Source organism: Nannospalax galili, unplaced genomic scaffold, assembly GCF_000622305.1.
Source record: "Nannospalax galili isolate Female #2095 unplaced genomic scaffold, S.galili_v1.0 scaffold441, whole genome shotgun sequence".
Taxonomy (NCBI): Eukaryota; Metazoa; Chordata; class Mammalia; order Rodentia; family Spalacidae; genus Nannospalax; species Nannospalax galili.
In genome coordinates, this window is record NW_008348089.1 from 7178571 (window position 1) to 7205459 (window position 26889).

The 26889-nt window shown below is 39.0% G+C and overlaps 1 protein-coding gene across 1 annotated transcript in view; it reads right to left on the bottom strand.

Moving 5' to 3' along the window:
• The window catches only part of Mmrn1 (multimerin 1), a 45864-nt gene extending 29831 nt beyond the window's left edge, over positions 1–16033 (bottom strand). Inside the window, exons 1-2 of the mRNA XM_008844627.2 lie at positions 15468–16033; positions 2010–2129 (exon numbers count right to left, since the gene is read on the bottom strand). Of these exons, the coding sequence (XP_008842849.1) occupies positions 2010–2129; positions 15468–16033 (686 nt within the window). The remainder of the gene's footprint in view (positions 1–2009; positions 2130–15467) is intronic.
• Positions 16034–26889: the final 10856 nt, after the last annotated feature.

The following is a 26889-nucleotide window of genomic DNA, read 5'->3' on the forward strand; positions in this document are numbered from 1 at the left end:
AAAACACATTTTCCTTGTTTAATGCTTTCTAGCTAAATCAATGTTAAAACTTACTTTAATTTCAATGTTTAAGTGTCATACACATGAGAATAAATTTTCTATTTCTGTTTTATTATTTACTAAATGTTTATAGCTAAAATATCTCTATTTTCTGCAGATAAATAACAAAGCACCTGAAATAGGTTAGACATTAGTGATTAAATTAGAATTAGAATAATTGCTGCCATCTCAACCTATGGGTTCCCATTTTCCCAGTTTTAAAATTATACTATCTACTTCTCATCTCATATAGTATTTCAGAGAGAAAGGAGAGAGAGAGACAGAGAGAGAGTGAGAGAGAGAAGGCATCAAATGTGAGAAAATATTATTTCTGAGATGAAATCACAGAAGGAAAAATGAATAAACTACAGCATTTGAATACAACTGGTATAATTAGTGAATGGCACTAAATTACAGGATCTGTGTATGTGAATTTGTTACAAGTATAATGTAGCCATATTATTCCTATCTATAAGACTTCAATATATAGATGATATTTACCAAATGGCTATATGAAACAGGTAGGCGGAGTTGTGCATGATCACCATATTACTTCTGATCTACCGAGGAACCAGAAGAAGAGAGAGATAAAACAACTTGTCCAAACATATCTAAAATTAATGGAACTGGAATTTCAACCTAGCTTGTATGAGTCAGGCCCACCGTCCTGGAATTTACCAGCCATCCCTTGTGTCCTGTCTGAGACCCTCCTGAGTGCAAGGAAGGTGGAGGAAATGCATGAAAATGGAAGGGACTTTGGGATACTTGCATTTCAGTTTCTGCTGTAACATGACAGGTAATCTAGAATGTTAGGGGTTATTCCTCAATGGAAAAATGAGTTGTAAAATTCTTTCCTTCTCTAAAAGCACATTACATCATTCACTTGTGTTTATTTCAATAAGATACATCCCGTAAATAACTGTTGAATGAAATATCATCCCTAGCCAATTCGGTTGAATCGCCCTGGGAGGAGGAGTGTTCCTGCTGTAGCAAATTGGCTACCTGTTGTATGTAGTTCAGATACAATAAGAGAAAAAAAAAATCAAATACTGTATACACACTGAAATGTGAATGAATAGAACCATCCATTTGAAAGAGATCAGAGTAAAGATAAACTGGTTTGGGGGAGGGCAGAAAATGAGCTCACCTTGAACCCAGAAGGACAATCCATAAGAGTTGCTGTGGTAATGTTTCCATTACTAAAGATTAACAATGTGTTCTTTCTGTCTTGGTTGACAAAGAAATTGTCACAAAGGGAATAAAGGCTGATAGCAGAGCTGCGGCCTGGCACTCTCAGATCCCTAAGATGTGCTCGACTCTCTAGACCTTAGTCCTCAAGGGACTAAGAAACACCTGGATTTTATGTGTCCTCACTGTGCATTGGTTCCAATTGAGGATGTGCTAGCTTCATTGTAAGGCAATTTGCATAACATTAGTCTCATGGCTTGAATCGCAGTGCTAGTTTGATTGCAGGCTCTTTATAAACATCTCCAGTGAAGTGCTCAGATCTGCATTTTAGGACAATAGTAAAGGTATACATACCCTACATTTTAGGACAATGGTAAAGATATATATTTGAAGAAAATTTATAACAAGGTCATTAAAGCAATGGAAGAGCTGTTTTCCAATGCATATTTATAATTAGTGGTTGTCTATATTTTGGAATATGAGCAAAGCTTACATGTTCATTAGATTACAGAACTAAAATAATGGTGACTATAAAAGCAAGAAAGTTAACATTCTTTAAACATTCACAACACTCCAGGCAGTAGGGTAAATATATGGATGCTTTATCTCATGGGATTCAAAAAACAGCCTTTGGATACAAGTATTATTAGTAACCACATTTTAGCATCTTAATTTATTGAAGATCTCATATTTAGTTTAATATGGGGACTGCCCACCCAGTCATGCTGTGTATATATACATGGGATAGGCAAACAGTGACTATTTTCAGAAATATTACATACCTTTGAGGACAGGATGCACTGTTCCAGCCACAGGGTCCTCTCCCATTTGGTACATAAGAGCCAAGATTGTCCAGTATCACAGTGGGGGATAACCTGGTATGGACATATGCACACCAATTCCTGAGGGAACAATTATTACTGTTAGAAAAAAATGTTGTCAGAACACAATATTTTTGTCAAAATCATTTTCCCAAAAATTTACCTAATTCTGCTGATATACCAGTAAGATACTTTCTTTTTTAAAAAAAAATTATCATTTTTATTTTAAGTGTATGCATATATTGCCTGCATGTAGGTAAGTGCACCCGCGTCGTGCAATGCCCGTGGAGGACAGAAGAGGCTGTCGGATCCCCTGGGACTGAAGTTATGACAGTTGTTAGCTGCCATGCAGGTGCTGGGATCTGAACCTGGGTCTTCTACAAGAACAGTCAGTGTTCTTCACTGCTGAACCTCCTCTTCAGCTCCCCAATAACATACTTTCAAAAATGTTTATCTACTAGCTTTAGAATCCATACAGGAAAGAAAACGAACATTGCTTGATTGCTGTGCTCAAGGAGAGTTATTTAAAAAGTACTATAAGATCAAGATAAAGAATAAAAATAATCAGAACTAAATTAGAGTCTGTACTTTTTATTTATTTATAAGAAGAAAATCCAAGACTGCCTTTATATAAAATAATCAAAGGCTCAGATCTAGGCCTATTAATTTAGGTAATGGTATCAAGTAAGTAAATTGAATAATGTGTAGAAAGACAGAAATAAGTAAAATAAAATAGTGTAAAGATTAAAAAAGAATATAGCATCCAACGGCTGAAAAGATGGCTCAACGGTTAAGAATGCTGGCTGTTCTTGCAGAAGACTCGGGTTCGAATCCCAGCACCCACATGGCAGCTAACAACTGTCCATAACTTCAGTTCCAGGGGATCTGACAGCCTCTTCTGTCCTCCACAGGCATTGTACGACACAGGTGCACTTACCTACATGCAATAAATAAGTAAATAAAAGAATATAGCATCCAATAAAATGACTGTAAATAAAAACAAAATATTGCAGATGAAAATTATTTTTAAGTGTTAAGCAATGTAATTAAGTTCAGCATGCACTTTTTAAAAACAGTTTATAGCACATTAATTTAATTTTGCCCCTAAGTAAAAAACACTTATACTATTCACAATAGCAACATGTGGTGAGGGTAATGTTCAGAATGAATCCAACAAGAGCAGTGTAAGATTAGCTCAAAGGAAAATCAAAGTAGACTAATTCTTAGGAAAACCCAGTGTAAGCATGACAAGATCACCTATAAAGTCAAGGTGTTTAAAGTACAACATAAGTTTTATATGAAGAGTTAAACCAGCTTGTTCTATAAGCTGTTGCATAGAGCTTTGTCTCTGGCATAGCAGTCTCAGCTATACTTTTCTGTGGTATATATGTGTTTTCTAATAAGCAGGAAACAACAGTTTCCAGATGTTGTATAGGGGCCCACACAGTCATGGGAGCAATTTTCAACATGCAACAGAGAAGGGTGGGTCCCCCCAAAAGAAAACACCTATAGAAGGGAATGCAGACAAGGTTCTTCCTAAGAGGCCGTGAAAATGGGTGGAAGAGTCCAAAAATGAGGGACAGGCAGAAATGTCAAAGTCAAAGTCAACAGAAGGTTTTAGTGAATCTAGGGCTGGACATAGTGTTTTGGTTGCAGGCAGCATAACCTAGATATGCAACAGAATCCATGGGGCATAGCATGAGACACAACAAATAAAAGCAAAAGTGGAAATTGAAATTAGGGACAATATACACAGCAAAACTCAAGTAAATAGAAAAATCAAAACAAAAAGTAGACAGATTCTGGGATTAGAAGTAATGGACTTAGCTTGGTAAACAAACAGTGTGTGCGTTCAACCCTGAGGCAAGTGCATGCCGTTGGAACACTGTAGAAATCATGCTCAAAAACCAAGATGAGTGGTAGAAACGGCTACACTTAGTACAGGGCAGACAGTTTAAAGATCAGTAAATGCAAATCAGAGTGCTTTGAGTTAGTTACATGAGGAGAGTTCGAGAAGGGATTAAGGAAAGGTGAGACTAGAATCCTTAAAGAGAATGACATAAATCTCTCTAAATTTAATTTTTAAAGAGCATCTAAGATGCTCAGTGACTTCACAGAAGATAAACCCAAAGTCAAACCTGACTGAAGCCCATCCTTCAAAAGTTCCAGAAAAATAGCGTGTGTGTGTGGGGGGGGGGTAGGGGGTATATTAATTAGTGTGACTTAATTAACTGATTAATTAGTGTGATTTCGTCATTCCAGGTATGTCCATGTAAAACATCCATATAAAGCAGATAAGCCGAATATGTCAAGGCTCTTTGAAGAGAAGTTTACACCATTAAATTTCTCAAAGAAATTTAAAAACACGCTGGCAAATTTTGCTAAAACATGGTGGTACTTGAGGCAAAATAGAAAAAAAAAAAAAAACAAAAGAACTGGGAAAAGCAAAAAATAAAAATAGAGAAGAATCCGTTAAAATTCAGAGGAGCACAATAAAGGAAGTTTTAAAACAATTAACTACCTTCCTTATGCAAATTGAATGATGATCTTAAACACTTCAAAAAACAGCAATGAGACTGTCATGTGAACATCCATCATAGGACTAGGAGGACAGAGTGGGTCCTAGAAAAATAGTGCCAACATCTCTACATACTTGGGATTTCAAAAAGGAAGCATATGTTTTCTCTGTGATACGAAACAGAAATGTCACCTGCAGAGACTTTTCTCAGTTCTCAATGTCACAACCAAAACAACCCTGTGACCCCAGTGGCAAAGGAAGCAGACCAGCAATCTCTGATCCAGGGGAAATCAGGGAACCCTCAGCAAATAAGCCCCTGGTGTGACTCTAATTAGGCTTCTGCTGCTGATGAAATAAGCTCATTAAGGCATGTTAAAATGTAAATAAAATTTCAAAACTAAATTATCCGAAAACAGAGGTTTAAAAATACAAAATTAAGCGTGGCAAAAACAGTGACAGGCAGTTTAAAGGCAAATGCAGTGATCCCAGCCAATCTAGAAGTCCTTTGTCCTTCACAGGCTGACTGGTCCAGAGAGCCACCACTTTGAAGCTCTCAACTCTCCGGGGGGGGGGGGGGTCACAGTCTTGCACCCAGGGGCTGTATCTGGAATTCTCTCTAAAATTAATAACTCTGTTGCATTGTGCAGCAACATACACTGAAAGCGCTAGTATTGATTCTTTGCCTTTTTCATGTCATTGGGGAAAAGGTTTCCTCTAGGGCAAATAGGCTTTGGTTGTGAGTAAAAACCTAGCTTGTTGAATGCAGTAATCGAAGGTGGAAAAGCACTCTATGATGACTTACAGCTCAAACGCTTGCATACGATGGAACACAAAAAGGCATTGGGAATCATCCATGCTTTCTATTTGGCATTTAGAAACTCAGTCTTTCAATAATAGACTAAATTAAGAAAAACTTTCTTCGAGTGACCAGATCACGTCCCAATCATATCTGCTTTTATCCTGCAAATGAGTAGACAGACCAGTGAAGTTGCCTCTGAACAGTGACCACATAGAAATAGGCACTTTAAGAAATGAAAGACAGCAATCAAAACAGTGACGTTCAGTTATGCAAGTCTTTGGAACACTGATGAACACACTGCTGGTCATGCAATTCCTTGGGGCTTAAACTTTCATCTTCATGCTATGTGACTGGAATTGACAGGACAGTAGAAACACACCCAGCCCTGAAGACAGCCACTGACTGACAACCACTCAGAATGTCTACAGCAAACCAAGCCAATGGCCCTCTCAGAAGGCAGATGTTATGTGCAGGAGACTTCATAGAATAACCTTTCTTTCCTACCATCCCCTTATTTAGATTAGACAGTCAAAGAAAACACAAAAAAAAAATGAAGCAAAACTCAATGATGACAAGCAGGAAAGCCTTCCCTAAATGTAGGGAAATGTAGGTATGCAATTTTGTGTTTACTATTTCTGTAGGTTAAACCCAGTTCTTTCATCTCAAGTTCTTAAGTCTGAGTTATATGTCATTGACATCTTCTTATTTTTGTATAAATTACTAAAAACTAGAGTTTATGTCTAAAGAAAAATAAAAGCTTAATGGAAAAATGATCCCAGCACTCAGGAGGCAGAGGCAGGTGGATCTCAATGAGTTGAAGGCCGGCCTAGTCTACATAGTGAGATCCAGGACAGCTGGGGCTACAGGGAGACCCTATCTCAAAAAAAAACAAAACAACCCCCCCAAACCCATTTTTGTTTTTAATTGTCAGGGGAAAACCATTTTAGAAAAAACTCGATTTTCTTTAAAGGTAAAATCATTAAGTACCTAGAGATAAGATGCTTTCAGCTAGGAAAGAGTATGGATTTTTAGAAAGTTCCACTGCCCAGAGTGAATGTTCTCCTTAACATTCTAGCAAAATCTGAGAGCACCATCATCATGATAGCCAAAGACAGAAGCGACCCAAGTGCCCATAGTAAATAAAGAGAAAAATAAGCTATAATATACATTATAGTTTATATATAGCATATAGTATTCTATATATGCACACACAGAGAAAATGGCACATTATTCAATATCAGACAGGAAGAAAATAAAAATTAATATATAAAAATGAATAAAAAAGAAGGAACAATTTGAAAAACGTTATGGCATGAAGGAACCTTGAAGATGCTATGTTAAATGAAATAAACTAACCACAAAGGACAAATATTGTGTGATTCCATTTATATGGTGAACCTTACAGTAAGTAAAGTCAAGGAGACAGAGAGTAGACTGTGGCTGCTAGGAGCTGGGAGGAGGGAGGAAGTGGGAGCTCTTTGATGGTGAAGAAGTCCAAGTTGATGCTGGTAATGGTTGGAGAACAATTAATATAAACAATTAATATAGAACTACATACCCGAAGATGGTTAAAATCGTAAAATTTTATGTTATTTGTATTTTACACCAGCAAAACACATGCAAAAACATGGAAAGCATAAATTATACTGCAAAGTGACCCTTTTCAAAATCAGGGAAAGAAAGAAAAAAGACAAGATAGAAGGGGGAGGCGGCTCCAAAGGGGAAAAAAGAGGAAAGATCAGAGATTTTTTTTTTTAATCATAGTTTTCACAAACGTGTTCTTCCGGCCCCTGTGAGTCACATCTACAAGGTCATTTCTGAAGGACTGCTTGCTAGATGAGATTCCATTTTCCTTTCTAAACTCCATATGTGGGAGTCAGTAAAGAGGAGTGTTCAATTCCTGTGCCAGGTTTGGTTCATCTATTGCAGAATAAAGGACAGGTGGGTGGAGGGCATGTGCATAAGCAAAAGATAATAACCAAGAAATAATTTCCTTAAATAGAGTCATGTGGCATAGTGGCTATGCACTACAGTTATGCAACAAAGACAGATGATAACACTAGACTTTTTAAATTTAGATTCTAAAACCTACTAAGATGTCTCAATGAGGCTGTCTTATTTGTGCAGTAAGTTTAATAGTATTATTTACCTCTCAGAATTTTTGTGAGGATAGATGAATTAATATGTGTAGAACACATTGTGAGTTATAATTAAATAATTTTGTGGGATTTTATGAGCACACACACATACACACATATGATATATAGATACATATATACACACACATAAATATATATGCAAGTATGGCTTTTTTTCAATAACCTATAAACTTCTCTTAAATGTTATAGCTTTTATATTTCAAGTCAAAAATAATTTCAGAAAACAAATGCAGAAGGGTATTATAATATGAATATGCTCAATTCAAACGACAAAGGGTAGAACAACCATGGTATTCAAAAATGTCTTTATTGTTTTAAGAATCACTGGGGCTGAAGAGATGGCTCAGCCAATTTAGGGCACTAACTTCTCTTGCAGAAGACCCAGGTTCAGTTCCCAGGACCCACATGATAGATAACAACTGTCTATAACTCCAGTTCCAGGAAATCTGATGCCCTCTTCTGGTCTCTGTAGGCACTGCACACACATAATGCACCCATACATGCAGACAAAAAGCTCGTACACATAAAATAATGAAAAAAATAATTCAAAAAGAATCATGAATACAAATATTCCTAACAGGTTACAAAGTATTTTATTAGAATTTTATTTATATGATGAGACCAAGTAAAAGGAGTCCTTTATCAAAGTCCGAATTTGGAAAAGTAAATATCATGTCATTTGGTAGTCATAAGTAGGAAGTCCCAAGGGAAATATACTCAGTACAAATAAAGAAGTGATGGGAGTGGAGAGCATGCGTTTACTTTTAATAAAAAGACTCTTGCGAGGTAGAGCACACTTAATAAAACACTAGACTTATTGTATTTGGTTTTGGATAACAGTGGAAAAGATTACTTAATACTTATTTTTTAATCAAAGTAAAAGCTTTATTTCCAGATAGAATAACAATTTCTGTTTGTGTTTCATTTTCCTTTTTATATTTCTTATAATTATGGTTCAGTCTTTTACAAAATTTTTATGGTTCTTACACTTAAAGTGAAATTTGAATTCATTATTTTTTTCAGTTCACTATTCACTATTTTTCAGTTAATTCAGGTTTTAAGAAGAAACTACTCATTGTATATCAATTTTTGCAGCTAAAATCTTTGATTAAACCTTATTAGTTTACTCTCTGGAGCGGGAACTGTATGGTGACTGTAATCACGTTTCAGTGACATGTGACAACAGCACATGATGCCTCCAGCAGCATAATTACTATGCACAATATTCTGCGTGATGATAGGGAAGAGTTAGCCTGTCCCCATCCCACAATATATAGGGAGTCTCTTCTTAAACGCAATTTATTTTCTAATTTAAATTTTTTAATTTTTATTTTTATGCGTATGAGTGTTTTGCCTGCATGCAGGTAAGTGCACCCGTGTCGTGCAAAGCCTGAGGACGACAGAAGGTCCCCTGGAACTTGAATTACAAATGGCTGTTAACCACCATCTGGGTGCTGGGAATTGACCCCAGGTTTTCGGCGAGAGCAGCCAGTGCTCTTAACTGCTGCACCATCTCGCGAGCCCTATTTTCTAATTTGTAAATCAGTGATAGTACTGTTAAAAAGTGGTACACTGAAGTACACACACACACACACACACACACACACGTATATTCTTTTCAAGGTCCAACTTTGATAGCATATTTTTCAAGAGTTCACCTACATTCGCATTTCTTTGCCCTGCCCTGCTTTTCCCCACGGTGGCCGCAGCGTACCCAGATCCTGACATGTTGCCTGTGTCCAGCAGAGGTCAGGCTTTCCCAGCAGGCAATCAGCGGGCTGAGATGCCTGCTTCGGTGCTTAACTCATTCCTTCCTGCACACTGACTTTTAGCATTTCTTCCTAAACAATACAATTTTAAATTACAGCTTCATAATTATAAAAGAGAAGACATGGAAACACAGAAGTTAGTTCACTTACCCGTCTGGTCTGCATTAGCACTTGTCAATTTCTAGCACTTAAAATACAATGTATACGTTTATAGTAACCATGTCAAGAAACAGAAAAGTAATGAAAGAATGTCAGCCTTTAATGGGTAAAATGAAAACGCAGAATCTGCTTACTGTTTGCTCTCACTGTAAGGAACAAAATAGAACTGTTCATTTGCTTGAGATGAGAAAGTTCTTCAGTGTAAAGATGGGATCCAGGAATAATCTCCTTTGACTATCTGGATGCTTAACTGTAACTTTCCAAACAATGTGTGGCTTTCACTGATCAGATCCCTCACACGTGAAAGCAGCTCAACTCACACAAGATGAGGAGGAAAGTATATGTCATGGCAGACAGCAGAATCAGTTTAATGCCTTGGCTTTGTGAATTTAAAACAAGTGCAATAAAATTTTAAATTTACAAGTAACCCAATAAAAGATTTTTTTCCTTTGGGGCATTAAATTAGCAAACATCATTTGACTTAAGCCACCCTGTACATAAAACAAAATACCTAACTTACATCAAAAGAATATAAAAATGGAATTCTGAAAGTAATTATGACCATAATCATCAAAAAATCATTTTTTCCTGGAAAAATCAACCTTTCCCTTCTTTTTGGACATGTGGACATTCTGACATGCTTGTGAACGTTTTGCATGTAAAATAAAATGAAGGGAAAATCCCTGGAGAACTGTCTGGATTAGTCTTTATTTTAATCTATTTCTTTCCCTCTCCTTTGCCCTTCTCTGAACACTAGAGTTGCCATTAACTGTTGTCTTTCTCCCCACCATGCCACATGCCCCGGGCCATTCAGGCCCAAGGATGGAGTTCACTTACACAGCACATCCTGTCACTAAGATCATAGATATTTTCAGTTCTTTTCTTGCTCTTTTTAACAGTATTCCTCAAATATTTTTCCCTCTGCTTCATAAACTGCCTGCTCTTCCTTTGCTCTCTGTGCATTCCATGGAAGGCTGTAATGCAGGATCCACCATGACTAGACCATTATATACTAGAATCTCTTTGGTTGTACTGAGTGTGATGACACAAGCCTGTCATCTCAGCACTTGGGATGTGGGAGCTGGAGGATCAGGGGTTCACACCAGCCTTGGCTACACAGCAAGTTAGAGGTCAGCCTGGACTACATAAAACTATCTTAAAACACAACAGAACAAAACCCCCCAAAACTTGTCTCAAATCATAATTCTAGGGTCCTCTTTTCAGTATCCACATTCATGACAAAATATTTCTTTACATTAATGCTTTCCCAACCTCTATCTCGAGCTTTGATCTCCTTCTGAGCTCCCAAACCACCCAGTAACCCATCCCTCCTTAGCTTTCCTGAACTCTTTGTGTACCCTGTCACTGTTCTAAGCAGTGAATAGAATTATTGGTAAGTCAGGCAAAGTTTCAGTTTTCATGAAAGACAAAAACAAACGCACAAAAAAACCCCAAAATCAAAAACACAACTCTCTGCAAATATAAACCAAATAATTGTAGTTAAGTGATTTAAAAGAAAATAAGATCAAGGTAAGATGGCTGTAGTGAAGGAGAACACAGATGATTGACCAGGTTGTTGGAGTGGCTCTTTGAAAAGGTGACAGAAGAAAAGGAGTCGCTCATAAATGCGGAAGGAAGAACATTCTGGCAGGAGAAAGCTGGAAGGCCCTAGAAGGATGTCAACATGTTCAGTCTGCAGAAACCAGTGTGCCTGGAGGATGCAAGGTGGGGTGAGCTTGGAGAGTGATGGTGAGACTCCAAATTCCCCAGACTTAGACATACCTCTCTGTGAATTCAGAACGCATTTTGAAATCACTGCTGCTTTTAGCATGATTTAAACCAGTTTCCTTTTATAGTTTTATTTTGAATTTACAAGTTTGCAAAATGAAATTTCAAAGTGTACATGATAAAGAAAAAAAGTCCAAGAAAGGATGATATAATCTTTTTTCATGTTAATACTTAAAATCATTATTTTAGGCATCCTCAAAGGGAGCATTATGTTCAATGAAGCACATTAATCAGAGTTCAGCATCTAAAAGGTCTCTCAGTTGTGTGGGGCATAGGAGGGGGAGTGGGAGAACAGGGACAGGAGTTAGGAGTTAGTTGTGGCTTATGGGGACGTGGAAGAGCAGGGTGAGAATGAAACAGAGAGAAGCTGGTGACCCAGGACATACTAGGGTGTGAAAAGACTCACTAATGGATCAGACAAAAACTATTAGGGAGAGAACTATGTAAAGAACATATCTAAGGTTTCCAGTTGTGGAAGTAGCCCACTTCATAAAGACAGCATCAGTGAAGAGCCTTGGGGCTATCAGAGAACGTAAGCAGCTGGACTCATGTCACCTCTTACCCCCTCAGTCAAGGCTTACTGACCCCATTCAGAAAGGGAGGGCCATTCATCCTGATCCACTCTCTCAGCAGCTTCATTCAAATGTTTGCTGCATTGAACAGGGGCAGTCCTGACCCATTCATCTTTCATTTACAGCCATCACCCTGAGTTGTGGGTCTTATGAGGACAGAGCAGGTAGAAATTTTTGTTCATTATTTAATTTCTGCTACAGCCTCAGTGTTGGTTGGCGACATATTGGGTGTTCAGCAAATGTTTGTCCAATATATAAATTCACAATTCTAATTTCTTCTTTGTTGTCTGCCTACTGGGATGTACTTGGTCATTTATGAACACCCACTCTGTCAGACAGGAAACCACAGCTCTGCTGTAGCTGAGACCTCCTACAGTGCTAAAAAGAAGGAAATAGGACACAAGATGCCAAAAATATTTCAGAATAATCTTGGAGAAAAAGACCTATCGTAGACACAAAAATTCCTTTTATGAAGAGTTATTATAAGATTCTAAACACTATAGGTGGGAAGAAGTATGCCAAGTATACCCAAATCAACCAGTTTATTTTCACTGAGAAATGTTTTGGGGGTGACTTCTTTACATTCATGCATGGACCCCCATGTTCCACATCCTTGTCTCCAGCTTCCTCCATACCCCAGAGCATGCAGGCCAGAGCAGTTTGATTACATAGATGTTTGTGTACCTAATATAAGCTAGAGATTTGACTAACACTGAAAACGGGGTCCTATACTCAAAGAACTCGCAAGTTCATTGTGAGCACCTGCTCTGTCCTAACTACAGTGACAGAAGATTCAGGGCAGTAGGGGCCTTTGGAAGGGCTGGCAATTTAGCCTGAGAAGCCTGCCTTTAGGTGTAGAAGGAAGTTGGAAATGGGAAAGAGCTTGCTATCTGGAGAGAGAAACAGGAAGGGGAGTTAAGCATCTTGTGGACCAAAGAACTACAAATTTGGCCAGGCAGGAAGTGGCAGAAGACGAGGCTGGGCTGTAGGCAGGATGAAACACATTGTGGAAGCAGTGGATAGTTCCTGATGTCTCACAGAGACATGTTCACTCCGTCTCCCCACTTGAAATGATCACCTCACCCCCACCAAGGAGTGCTCTAAACAAACTGAGCACTGAGCATAAAGCCAGGTGATGGGCTTGTCGTTTTTGCCCTGGGACTGATGACTTTAGGTAAACTATTTAGGCATTCCATAAAGAAGCAATGACAAAATCTTCTTTTGTTATGGAATTAAATGAGACACACACACACACACACGTACGCATGCACAGAGAATTTGCAATTATCATCGCTAATCCATTAAAAATGAAAGATTTCTTTCAATCCAAATTGTCTTTGAGTCTTTGTATAATGAGAGAGGGTGGGGCCCTTCTCTCACATCACAGTTATTTGCATAACTTAATGAATAGGGAATCTTAGACAAGAGAGAAGATGGCTAAAAAAATAAGTGCAGCTCTCCAGGACCTCGAATTGCAGAATCTTGGCTGGGTGTGGTGGTGTGCACCTTTAATCCCAGCACTCAGGAGGCAGGGGCAGGTGGATCTCTATGAGTTAAAGGCCAGCCTGTTCTACATAGTGAATTCCAGACCAGTGGGGGCTACAAGGAGATCCTGTCTCAAAAATGCCAAAATAATAATAACAACAACAACAACTACTACTGCAGGCTCTCCAGGACTTGGAGCCATAGACTCTCTAAAGCAGTTGACTTTGCTCTAGAAAGAATTGAAGATACTTTGTTGGGAAGTCCCCAGATCAAGTGCTCTTCAGCTAGTTATGTACCATATATGGTTTCCTCAAAACATTGAATTTTTGAAAATTCAGTTGATATATTGGTATTTATTTTGACAGTAAGTATTCCTTAGAGGTAAGACTTTCAAGTTCTATGTGTCTCTAGAGTTGACAGGACACCAGACAAGTGATAGGCAACTCGAAACAATCACCCAAAAAGAAGCTTTCCCAAGTGTTGATAGAGCAACCAGCATATTTTCAGACTAATGCCAATTATGACATTTATTTATGACAATGTTAAATATTCTTGCTTTGCTGTGTGTGTAAAAATTAAAAGGGATTTTTCAGGCCAGAACAATAAATATTGCTGTGGAGTTAAAAAAAAGTTAAGCATTAGTTTTAATTATATATAGTATATACTTTCTATATGCTAAATAAAATATAAGAGGTATTTTAATTTATCTTTTCATTAACTTTACTGTTTTCCTATTTGAAGTCCTAACCATGAACATCTGAAAAGCTCACAATCATTTCCTACAAATGTTCAAGTATTTTATTGCAATTAAAGAAAACTGAACAGACACTGATGAAATATTACCATATTTCATCATAGAAATGATACATGTAAGCAGTTCATAAAAGATTTTCCACAATGTTTGTATTTGTCAATATTGTTTAACAGGCAACCCCTTATAAAGTAGAATGTCTGTTAACTGTGTGGATAAAATCCACTCATCTCAAGTTAAGCATCTTACAAATTATAGCCCTTGTTTTACAGTTAACTTGGCTTGTTCTAGATCCCAAGTGAATACAATTTTAATTAAAATCACACTTGCCTGCCTGTGTGTTTTTAAGTTCTATAAACTTGAAATTCTACAAATAGACTTAACTTATATGAACTTAGACACGTTTGCTGACTTTCATCCCCCAATGTCTTGCTTCTCGTGTTTATATTTTCTGTAGCTTGGCCAAAACATCTTTCACCTGCTATGATGTCAACTACTGTTTTTAAGTTGAATTTTATTGTATTATTGGTATAATGTTTAACTCAATTTAGCTACAAGGTCATGTTTGAAAGACGCTTAAAGTAGCTAAAACTATTTATAAGTTTAGTTTATACTTGTAAGTATACAGGCGCCTCTGAATAGCATGTGAATGAAGTATTAATGGATTCTGGTATTCTTTTCCTTTGTGTTTTGTTTGGGGCCCAAAGGGAAGACTTCCCTCACAATGCTCCTTTAAACTTAATGTTATTATGTTACTTCTACAATTCCAATTGCTGTGACTTTGAGGTGACTTTCTGCTTCATCACATCTGATGACAAGCTAACTACAATGACACTGCAGTATGATTTACTGAACCCCTAGTCTGTGAGCAGCATACATCTCATTGCATTGCCCCAACTCAAATCTTCATGAAAGTGCTGCAAAGTAGCACTTGGATCTGTATTCCTTGTATATATCTCATTTACCTACAAAGAAACTTGGAACGATCAGGAGACTAGCTCAGCATCATGGATCTAGAACGCCCAGGGCGAGGCCTGAGTCATGCACATGGAGTTGTTAAGCTCAGTAACTCAGATGGTATGATCCAATCTCTACCCTTTCTATAGCATTCCTAGTCCAACTTTCCCATGGTGGGTGGTGTTCTAAGTTGAATTAAAGAAACTACCATCAATATGGTGCTGCTTTTTTCTAATGGAGAGGAACAGCAATTGTACATGTGAAGAGATTTTAGCTGTTCTGTTAAAATTGCTGCATCCCTCCCCTATTAGTAAGGTGGTAGCTGTAATGTTCAAATCTCTACTACAATATGATGATATTTTGAACTTTAAACAATTTTCTCAGTGCGAGGTAGTTTACACCGTTACCTGATTACAAGCATTATATTTGGAGACAGAAAGAAAAGAAAGGAATGTTTCTTACTTTCCTCTAGTTGTTTCGAAACTTGGTTTTTGGTAGCCTGGTCTTTGACGTCCACTCCTGTCACCTCTGCTGAGGGATGTTCCCCTGGGAGACCGATTGGCAGTGTCTCCAGCTGACTTGAGATGCATTGCCTGTGGATCAGGCTTTCCTGCAAAACTCTGAAGGAATTTCAGTGTGGCATCAGAAAGCACTGCGGTCCCTGCTCCAGGACTGGGCTTGATGCTGGATTTGCTTGGGAAGGCAGGAGACTGTGGAGCTACCGGTCCTCCTGTCTTTCCTGGGGGTGTGAGTGTTTGGCTGCTCAGCCCCTCAAGAGAGGCACTGGTCTCTGAGGGCTGCAGCGTTGATTGTCGAAGACTGTCTCCAGAAGGTCTCGTTCCAGGAGCTTCAAGTGCTTCTGCTGAAGTCTTAGTGGCCCCCAGCCCTGGGAGACTTGGTACTTTACTTCGAGGACCTGAAGTGGAGTTTTCATCCTCGGGTACAGTCCAAGAATGCTGTGTATTGTTAAGCCCGATGCCGCTGCCCCATAGACTAGAAAACAGGACCAGTAACTTCACTCCCGGCATGTCAGTAGAGTTAGGCAAAAAAAGTTCATGTGAAATCGGGGAGATGAGCCCTTCCAGCCCTCTCGATAACCACTTCTACACTGAGCGTGCTGATAGTTTTGCCAGTTTGATATGTGCAGAGGAAACAGGTTTCTGTGTTTTGCGGTGTGCTCAGGAAGTTAGGGTTCCTGTTCTGTAGTTTTTCTGTGATCTGTGACCCTTCATAGGATGAATCTATGGATGTGGTGAAGCTAAGGGGAAAGGGGAGAGAGAACACAGGCAGTTATCAGGAAAAGCCACTAGAAACCACAAGGGACTTTCTTTTTCCTAGGTATGTTCATGATTCACTGCTTTTGAAAAGAAACTTTCCATTGACAATTGAGGGTGTGGAATTAAGGTGGAATGAAAACTTAACATTGGGCTCTACTACAGAAGGAAATCAAGAAAAAAAATTTCATGCTTCATTTCTACCGTGCCGAGTACCGGGAGCCACACTGTTCGAGGCACGTCTGTGTTACGAACTTGTTTGCACTGTTGTATCTTTTCGTATCCCACAGGATAGATGTATATTATATATATACTTCAGCTGAATCAATTATTTAAAGTTAATTTCAATAACTATAATAACAACTAGTGACAGAAACTAAATTATAAAGGTATGAAAGAAACTCACTTTAAAAATTTTGCTCTTAGATTTTCTAACAGTGATACTAATAACAGAATGAATAATCAGATTTTTACTTTCTCTGCTTTTCAATTTTGATCTTATAGTGGTTGGGTGTAGTTAGGACTTTTGCCCTTGAGAAATAGATGGAGTCCTATGAAAACACATTAAAATGGGATATATGTGATATTATGCTATTGCTGTAAGGCAAAAGTGTGTGACTTGTAAATAACAGAAAATTAAGTTGATCGAAGAGTTTTCTGGGATTGCTCTTTTAGGTTAGAGATGCTTTTTTGGAGTTATGATTTATTTTTCCAGCAAATCTCTGATTAGGTCTCAATCTCTCTTTTCTGCAGCATTCCCTAACAGACACTTTGGACAAATATATGTGATTACAACTCTATGTTCATGCATTCATTCATTCATTCATTCATTCAACAATTTCTTTAGCTCCCTTTCTATACAAGGTGTTTTCTCCTAGGTGCTGAAATTGAAAAGGAAATCCAGAATAATCTGGTTAACTTTTTATGTATAGTCTGTTATATGTGTTTGAAGGTGTAATTGACTTGCCAACTCCTTGCCAGACACTAGGTTCTCACTATATCATGGATTTTTTTTAAGAATTGGGGAAGTGTAATGGGCATGGTGGTACACACCTTTAGTCCCAGAACTCTGGAGGCAGAGGCAGGCAGATGTCTGTGAGACTGAGGCCAACCTGGTCTATATAGAGAATTTCAGGCCTAGGGGCTATAGGGAGACCTAGTCTCAAAAAAAAAAGAAGAAGAAAAAAAAAAAAGAAGCAATTGAGGAACTGGAAATCTGTTGTTTTCTTTTTATACAATGTTAAAGACAGACATTCTTTTTCCTGATTATGAACACAAGATACAAGGATTTGAAACCAGGATTTAAAACATTTTCTATTCAAATTTTCTCCATTCTTCTATATAAGCACGTTGCTGACCTGCCAGAGAGGATAAGATGCAGTGTTATTTAAACTGAGACACTCTGACCGTGACACAGAACAGTCCACACACTTGGCATTCGTAAGGGTGAAAACATCCAGCAGAGACCTCAGCAGCCCCAGAGCTGCAAACATTTATTGTATGGATGTGGTGCTCAGAGCTAAGAAGAAAGACTTGGTGGCGTCTTTGCTTATAATAAACAGAACAAGTAGGGGAGCAGAAGTAGTTCAGAAAAATTCACCTAAACATTTCTGGCTAAGGTGTGACTTAACGCCCACATGTTAGATAAGTCGAAACAGATAGACAGTTTTGAACATAAAAAAATTAAAAAACAGAATGATGACACTGGTTTCATTTATTTATTTTGTTTGCATCTATGAATTAAAACATCACCTCAAGCCTAGCCACAGTAAGTGAATGTTAGTGGTGAAGGTTCACCACTAGTGAATGTTAGTGGTAAGACAAAGTAGTTAAGAAAGAGCAATAAGACTGAATGACAGTGAGAGGTAATTCCACCTCTCCTGAGATGTTGACCAGTAATGACTTTGCTTGCCCCTGTCCAGGCTTCCATAAGTGACCCTGTGATCAAAAGGCTAAAGGTTCTTTATCTCTTTGCTGATCTGCTAAGCCATCTTGTGCAGTAACTCTCTGGAGAATGCCCAGCTCATTTGCTGGGCTTAGCTGTATGGATCAATCCTTACAGACACACAAGATACTTGTACTATAGAAACTGTCAAAGGCCTAACCTCACATTTTGCTTTCTGAAACTTATTAATAGACATCAAAAAACAAGTATGAAATATACTGTCTTTCTTTGGATTGTGCGTTTTTTTTTTTTTAAGTCCTAAAAAGTTGTGCAATAATTTTGTAACTTCCAATAGATCAATAAAAGTTTTGGCCGTCTTCTTAGTTTTCACGAGATATTCTTATGTTCTTAAAATAATTTAAAATATTTTAAATGAGATTTTATTACATTTTTCCTCTGTAAGTTGGAACTGTGAAAAATAATTACAGTCACTAGAGCGCTAAGCTTTTTTCAATTTTCTATTAGTTGAAAATATTAAAAGTCTGTTAAATTTACATGTGGACAGAGGAGGTTGTCTACTGGAAAAGGACAGGAAGGAAGGAGAGAAACAAATTTCTATATCATTTTAATGAAACAAGTGAAGAGCTACATAAATTGAATTTGGCATGTTATTTAATCCCTGAAACTGTGCTCTGTGAATATCCTGGTCTTGCTTCATTCACGTGAAACTGAAGTTAAATAAATTATAAGGTGGTACATTAGGAACTGATAAAATATATATTTAGGTCTAACTTTGCCACTTACTAAAAAAAAAAAAAGAAATAAACATTGAAATTTAAGGGAAACTTAAAGAAAATGATTTTAAATTCCCTTAAATTAATTTTCTCTATTGCTTTTCAACTCTTTAGGTTTTGTTTTTAATCTCACACCTAAAATACCAATTATAACCTATGGATTTTTGTTAGTATGCATTTATGGAATGGGGCGGTATTTTATACTGTCAGGAGTTTGTTTTTAATCTAACGATATTTTTATCTCTTTGGTTTGGTGGCTCTTTAATTCCTTTTCCAGCTCTACGAACTGGAACTGAGGCTTTTGTACCCTTGACTCCCCATTCCTCTGTTATGTAAGTGAGGCTTCAGGGAGCACCCTTAGCATCCAGAGCCCTGACTCACAGGTGCTGGGTAAATGCTTCCCCAATGGATCGATGAAGCTGTGGAGCATTCCTACAGAGTTCCCAGTGCCAGCAGCAAGTTAAAGAAGGTATGCTAATCTCATAGCTCCAAACAGGAAAAGGGGCCATATAAATAAGTGTAGCGTATTTGAGTACCAAAGTCTCTTGGAATAGATTTAATCATATTTCCTTCTGTAAGTGCTTCCTAAATAAAACTGAAAACCCATAGTTTCTACCTAATCTATTTTCTTCTTTTAATTTTTAAAATTTATTTATTCCTTCACAATTTCCTACCTTCATATAATGTTCTTTGATCAAAGTTCTCTCATTGCCTCTCTTATCCCCTTCCCCTTCCCACTGAATCCCTTCTTCCCAAGTCCTTCTCCTTTCAGACCTCATCTTTGTGTGTGACTCACTGCACTTAATTAGGGTTGCCTGCATGAGTATGGGTGGGCAGTTATTTACTGGAGTGAGGGTAAAGTACCAGTAGCTACACCACTGAGAAATCCGACTCACCCTCCCAAGCCACTATGAACTGCCTGTAGCACCCCAGGGAAGGGCAGGGCTTAAGAGTCTCTCCCCAGCTCATGATGTGATATTGATGGGCCCAGTCTTGTGAAGGTCTTGTGCAGGTAATCACTGTTGAGTTCAAGGATACAACTCCCATGTCATGTCCAGAAGGCCACCTTTTATAGTACTCCTCCCCATCCTCCAGCTCTTAAATTCTTTCTGCCCTCTCTTCTGTGATGTTCTCAGAGCTATGGAGGGGATGATAGAGTATTGTGTAGCAATTTCCTCCAAGATAAAACCTTACACCTTGGGAGGAAGCTCATTAAGGCACAGAATGTTATAAATGGAGATGAAACATCCCATCCTACAGGGACTTTCATTAAGCTTGGGAAGTAAACAAATCAGTAAGTTCAGGAAGTCCCTGAAACTGACCTTATTCATTAGGTCCCTCCCTTCCCTATGCATACATAAGCCATAAGGACTGCTGACAGCCAAGCTGCCTAGAAGAGACAGAGATCAGCTGTGCTACCTGGAAGAGGCAGAGACCAACTGAGCCACTGGAAAGAGACACTCTCCAGCCTGTTGAGTATCTGCAAGTTGGGCAGGGAGCTCCAGGTTTCCAGCTCTTGTGTCACCTGTGCTGGGGTGGGCTTTTTGTTATGTGGTTGTCTTTGAGTCATTTCCATTCTTGTAAGTAACCCTTCACCTATATTCTTGTAAGTAAGGCCCCCAAAAACTCATTGGTTCACTAGATTAGACTTTGGTAGAATCCTTACTTTGGTCTGTTGTCTGTTCTCTATCTGGAGTGAGTGAACATTTATTTATGTCTCCCCAGTAAAAGCATCACACAACATATAATTCTCCCATTTAGGGATGAGCACTCAATAGTCCCTTGTTTCAGAACACTGACCATTATGAGTCTCGGCATTAACTATCACCCACTACAAACAGAAGCTTCTCTGACCAAAGCTGTAAACAACCCTTATCATGGGTATAAACAGATATTTAGAGGACAATTTGACATCATGTCCATTTAGCCAGTAACAGTGATAGGTTCCTGTCTGGGGCCTATGACCTCCCCAGTATGGGTTTTAGCCAGGTTAATAGAACCAGGTATGAATTTCTCCCATGGAATGAGCCTAAAAATCCAATTAGAAAGCAATCGATTATCCCATTAGAGTCATTCCCTTATTGCACCAGTGGGCACAACTTGGCTGACAGGTTTGTTGAAGTTCACAAGGATCACACCCAAGTAAAACATTTGATTGCTTTTCTTCCACAGCAGTCTACACAGCACCTTCCAGGAGCATGAAAGCTAACCAGCAGGGAAGACGCTTCCATCCCAGTTCCAGCTTGATTTCTCCAAATCTTGCAACCAAGGCACTGATCATGCCTTCAGCAACAGTGTCTTATCATCTTGTTCTGGTGGGAATACAAGAGCAATGGTAAAAGTCTGCTCCTGTTTTGAGGGTTTCTGAAGCTTCCCTGACCAAGTCATAAGGAGGAAGCCCCATATCTGGATTTGCATTTCTGTGTTTGTGGAGACCAAGAAGCTAGAAAGGAGCCATTGAGGGGGAGATGCTTTAAGGGAGGGACATAGTGGAACAGAGGTGATTTGAAGGTAAAGGGTGAGTGGGAAAGTTCACAAGGAGATGGGGTGGGGAGATAACAGAGACCAGGGGATGGAGGGGGAGGCTAACCAAAACAAAAGGAGTGTGAAAACACCACATAAAAACCTACTATTTTATAAACCAATTAAAAATATAGCTAGTAATGGGGCTGGAGAGATGGCTCAATGGTTAAGAGCACCCACTGCTCTTGCAGAGGACCCGATTTGATTCCCAGCACCGAGATGGTGGCTAACAACTGTTGGTAACTCCAGTTCCAGGGGACTCCAACACCCTCTTCTGACTCCATGGGCATTGCATGACATGGGTGCACTTACACAAATGCAGGCAATACACTCATACACATAAAATAAAAATAACAAATATAAAAATATAGCTAATAAAAAAAGAGTTTGAATGGAGGCAGCACGCATGACTGGATAACGCTGCTCCTAGAAGCTGTGGGTTATTAATTAAAATCCTAGTAATCTGTTTTTAAAATAAATGGAGGTTTATTTTGAAACCATCAAAGCCACTTTAAAATCATAAAGCTAAGATTAAGAGCCGATTAATAAAAGACACAGGGTTGAGAATGGATTGACATGAAGAAAAAAAGGTAGGTCAGCCTGTTGGGAATATACAAGTGGGAATGTGATTATGAACCACTTAATTGTTTTTAAAAAAATCACTCATCTTTATTTTATGTATATGAGATGTTTTTGGCTGCATGTATGTGAGTGCACTATGTATGTTCAGTGCTCATGGAGGCCAGAAGAGGGCATTGAATTCCTTGGAACTAGAATTAAGGAGGACTAACTGCCATATGGGTGCTTGGGAAAGAGCAATAAGTTCTTAACCAGAGTCATCTCTCCAAAACCAAATGATTTAATTCTTAATAGAAAGAGAGAAGTATATTTGTTCATCAGGAAGGACATGGTGTATTTTGGTCTAATATTAAATTTAACTTTATAGGGCTGAAGAGATGGCTCAGCGGTTAAGAGCACTGACTACTCTTACAGAGGACCCAGAATTCCCAGCATCCAGATGGTGGCTAACAATTGTCCTTAACTCCAGTTCCAGGGAATCAGATGCCTTCTGACCTCCACAGTCATTGCATGACACGGGTGCACTTACACACAATGCAGGCAATACATTCATATACACATAAAAAAGGTAATAAATAAAAATTTTGACTTTGTAATTATGGCTATAAAGACTCCAAAGAGAGTGATGCCTAAATATAGTGCTCATGAAGTCAGGCAGAGGTGACAGGGGAGGGGAGTTTAAGGGGAAGGAGGTTTGAATATGAACAAAATATATTGTATAAAATTCTCAAAGGATGAATAAAATATTTTAAATGTTTACATTGATAATTTGCAAAACTATTACCTACATATTTGTCATTCAAGTAGTAGAATACCATATTGAAAGACTTAAATTCAAAAGTCTTAAAGACTCATTTATTTTGATCACTTAAGAAATGTTTTTATTTCCTTAGGAGAAATTTACATCCATTGCAAAGTGGTATCATTAGTGAATTCTGCTTTAGAAATGTGAAGCTGATATATTCCTTTGGGTAATTGCATCTAAACACCCTAGACATCATCTATTAAAAAAACATGTGGTAGGACTAAAGTGTGGAGAAAAAAGGCAGAAGTATACTTCAGCCTGGGGGGCAGAGCACTGTGAGCTTGAGGGGGACGGTGAGCAGAGCAGTGTGAGCTGGTGGGGGCAGAGCAGTGTCAGCTCAGCCTGGGGGGCAGAGCAGTGTGAGCTCAATTGGGGGGGGGAGCAGTGTCAGCTCAGCCTGGGGAGCAGGGCAGTGTGAGTTCAGCCTGGAGGGGGCACAGAAGTGTCAGCTCAGCCTGGTGGGGCAGAGCAATGAGAGCTCAGCTTGGTGGGGGGTGCAAAGCAGTGTGAGCTCAGCCTGGGGGTGCAGAGCAGTGTGAGCTCAGCTTGGTTGGGGGTGCAGAGCAGTGTGAGCCCAGCCTGGGGGCAGAGCAGCACTGCATTCTGGGGTCTTTTTGCCTCCCAGTTCCAAGTGGCTGGGTGCTGGAGAATTTGCAAACAAGAACCATAAATGGCCTTAAGCAATTAACTCCTCCAAGAAAGAATGCCTGGAGCTGGAGAGATGCTCAGGAGTTAAGCCCTTGCCCAGCAAGTGGGAGGATTGGAGTCTGAATCACTAGACCCTGGCATGGTAGTACAGGTCTATCATCCTAGTGCTCCATTATGAAAAGGGAGGCAGAGATAGGAGAACCCATGGAAGCTGGGGGATGGCTAGCCCGGTATACACAGTAGAGAACAAAAAAGAAGACCCTGCTTCATACATCTTGGGAGGCGGGGACCGACACCCAAGGTTGTCCTCAGACCTCCACATGCACATGCATAGTACACTCACACAGATCACCCCCCCCAGCCCCCCACACAAGACTGCCTCATTAGGCAAAGAACTAGAAAATCATCATCATTAGAGAAAAGTGGTTTTAAAAACAGCTTGGAAAAATATGAAAAACTAAACCATAGTCCAACCAAACAAAGAAGCTCTACTCATACCGTACCACAGCAAAGACTAAATGCCACCTGATGGCAAATGCTGTCTGGAAAACTACACTTCACCTTATGAGACTCTAACGAGGTGCCACAGCCCTTGTGCAGCAGAGTCAAAGAAGGCAAGAGAACTAGGTATTACCATCAAGAAGCTGCTACTGGCCAGAGAAAGTGGTGTGTGCAGGCTTGCTGTTTCCAGGACAGCCTTTAGTAGAGGAAAGCGGAGGGGAGAGAAGGACAAAGGAAGGGAAAGGAAAAGGAAAAGAAAGGAAAATGAAAGAAAGAAGCCAAAACAAGGCAAAGCTCTGCCATAGTCCTCCAAAGGCTGGGTGAAACCTGCCAAGCCTGCGGGAACACAGGATGGATGATCCTCCAAAGACAAGAGCAAAAGTGTTCTAGTTTCGTTTGTGTTGCTGTAATAAAATACACCAACAAAATACAACTTAGGGGAGAAGGGACTGATTGCAGCTCACAATCCCAGGTTAGTCTATCACTGTGGAGAAGACACAGCAGTAGGAGCTTGAGACAGCTGGTCACATCACCTCCAGTCCAGAGCAGACAGAATGAATGCCTGCAGGCTCACTTGCTCGTTGTGTTCAGCCTGAGTTCTCCACTATTCTACAGTGGAGAACCTCCCTCCCCCCCACACCTAGGGAATGGTGCCACCCACAATGGGATGGGTAAAACACAAGGCAGGAGGATGTTTATACTTCAGGGTGTAGACTCCCAAATAAATCCGTTTTTGCAAAGAGCAGAGAACTTAACGATTGATTTCTTGCTGAGCAGTAGAAGAATTTCCCACCTAAAGTTTTAGTCACCCTTCTTCAGCCTAAGGGAGGAGTCCCACCCCAGGTTCTGGGGATGGCTGATCACTCAATAGTCTACAGTATGGATGAGACTGACAGTACTTCCCACAGGAACTCACAGCAATGGGAAAGCGGCCACCCTCATGGAGCACTGCACAGGTTGCAAACGGACCAACAAGACTTTAGGATGCAGGTGTTGTTGTACCTTGGTCCTTGGCCTCACAGGAGAATGAGACTAGCTTGTTTGAATGATTCTGGGGTCTGGCAGTGAGCTGAAACCCACTTCTCAGGGACAAATGGGAACCAGGCCTGGTCTTCTTGATAAGAGGAGCTATTTAGCCACGGGGCCTTATCCTAAGGAGCAGTACAGAGAAAGGATCTTGTGGTGAGGCCAGCCTAAGCCATTCAGCTCTAGATATGAAGGCTACACGTTATTGTTGTTAATTTTCAGACTCATACCATACCCAGCTCAGTTTTATTTATTTATTTTTCTGTATTGTAAAGAAGAAATAGTTCTCCAAAGCTTTTTTTGCCTGTACTTGAAAAGGAAATCCCAACCATAACCTCAAAGTATTTTGAGATCATGAAAAGCTCAAAATTATTAAATCTGTAACAATTTTGGTCCAGATTAGGTGTAGAGCAGCTACAAGCTGGGGTGACTCAGCTCCCACAGTTGAGGCTGCACAGGCAAGGACATGTGCTCACTGCTGCTGGCACAAGATGTACTGTCTGCCATTCTTCCATGTCTATTTGAAAGAGCATTTTTATTGGCTTCTTATCACTTTTTTTTGCCTTTCATATAATCAGAAATTATGAGACAAATGAATAAATAAGGAAATGTGATCCATATTCAAGAAATAAATTAACAGAGAAAGCCCAGGTGTTAGAAGTATAAGGCAGAGAGTTTAATATAGTTGTGCCAGCACACATGTACAAACAGAGTTCACCAGAAATGAGTGCATGTGAAGCCAAAATATAAAATCTGAGAATTCATTTGCTAAACTTAATAGAGAAGTGACATATCAAAGAAAATAGTTAATTTGAAGACAGGCCAAAAAGATATTCAAATTGAAATTAAAAAATGACAAATACATAGGAAAAGTATACAAAACCTGTGGAACAAATTTATGTCTTAACACACATCCATATATGATATAAATAATTGGAAGAAATAAATGAAAAATATGAGAAAAGATAACTTTTAAGGGACTGGAAAGATGGCTCAGGAGTGAAAAGCATTGGCTGCTCTTGCAGAGGACCAGTTCCCTGCACCCACATGATGGCTAACAATTATCTGTTAATTCCAGTTTCAGGGGATCTGACACCCTCTTCTGACATGCACGAGCACAGAATCCATGTGGTGCCCTAACATACATGCATGTAAAACCCTCATACACATAAAATAAAATTTTTTAAATGTAAAAGTAATTTTAAAAAAGATATAGTGATGTTTCAAAATTTGTTAGCAACTCCACCAAAAAAGTAATTCTTAGGTATGCTGTGGGCAGAAGTCTAAAAAACACAAGAAAAAAGTATTAGAAGTAGTTAGGAAGAAAAGTGATATGATAGAAAGGGTTAACAAAACTGACTTTTCACTTTTTTTTTTCTATTTCTATCACTTTTTAACAACCACAGCTGTCCTGGATTCACTATGTAGACCAGGCTGGCCTTGAACTCACAGAGATCCACCTGCCTCTGCCTCCCAAGTACTGGGACTAAAGGCATGCGCCACCACACCCGGCTGGAAATGCCATCTTTTAAGTGCTCAAAGGGGTAAATTAATATATCAATTTAAAAAATACGAATCTTTTAAACAAATCTTTCCTAAATATATATTAAATAAAGTTATTAATAAGAAAATCCTGAAAAAATTGTCTCCAAAAGACCTGTACCACAAGACATACTAATGTATCCCTCAATCGATTTGAAAAGCGTCTTGATTTATGACTTTTTGTTCTGTTGTAAAAGCATGAAACTGCTTCCACACTGGAACATGAATTTGGGGTAACCTGAATCTGTGTTTCCGGGCCATGATTGCCCATATTTGGCTCCAGAATAACAACTATCTCTTATCCTCT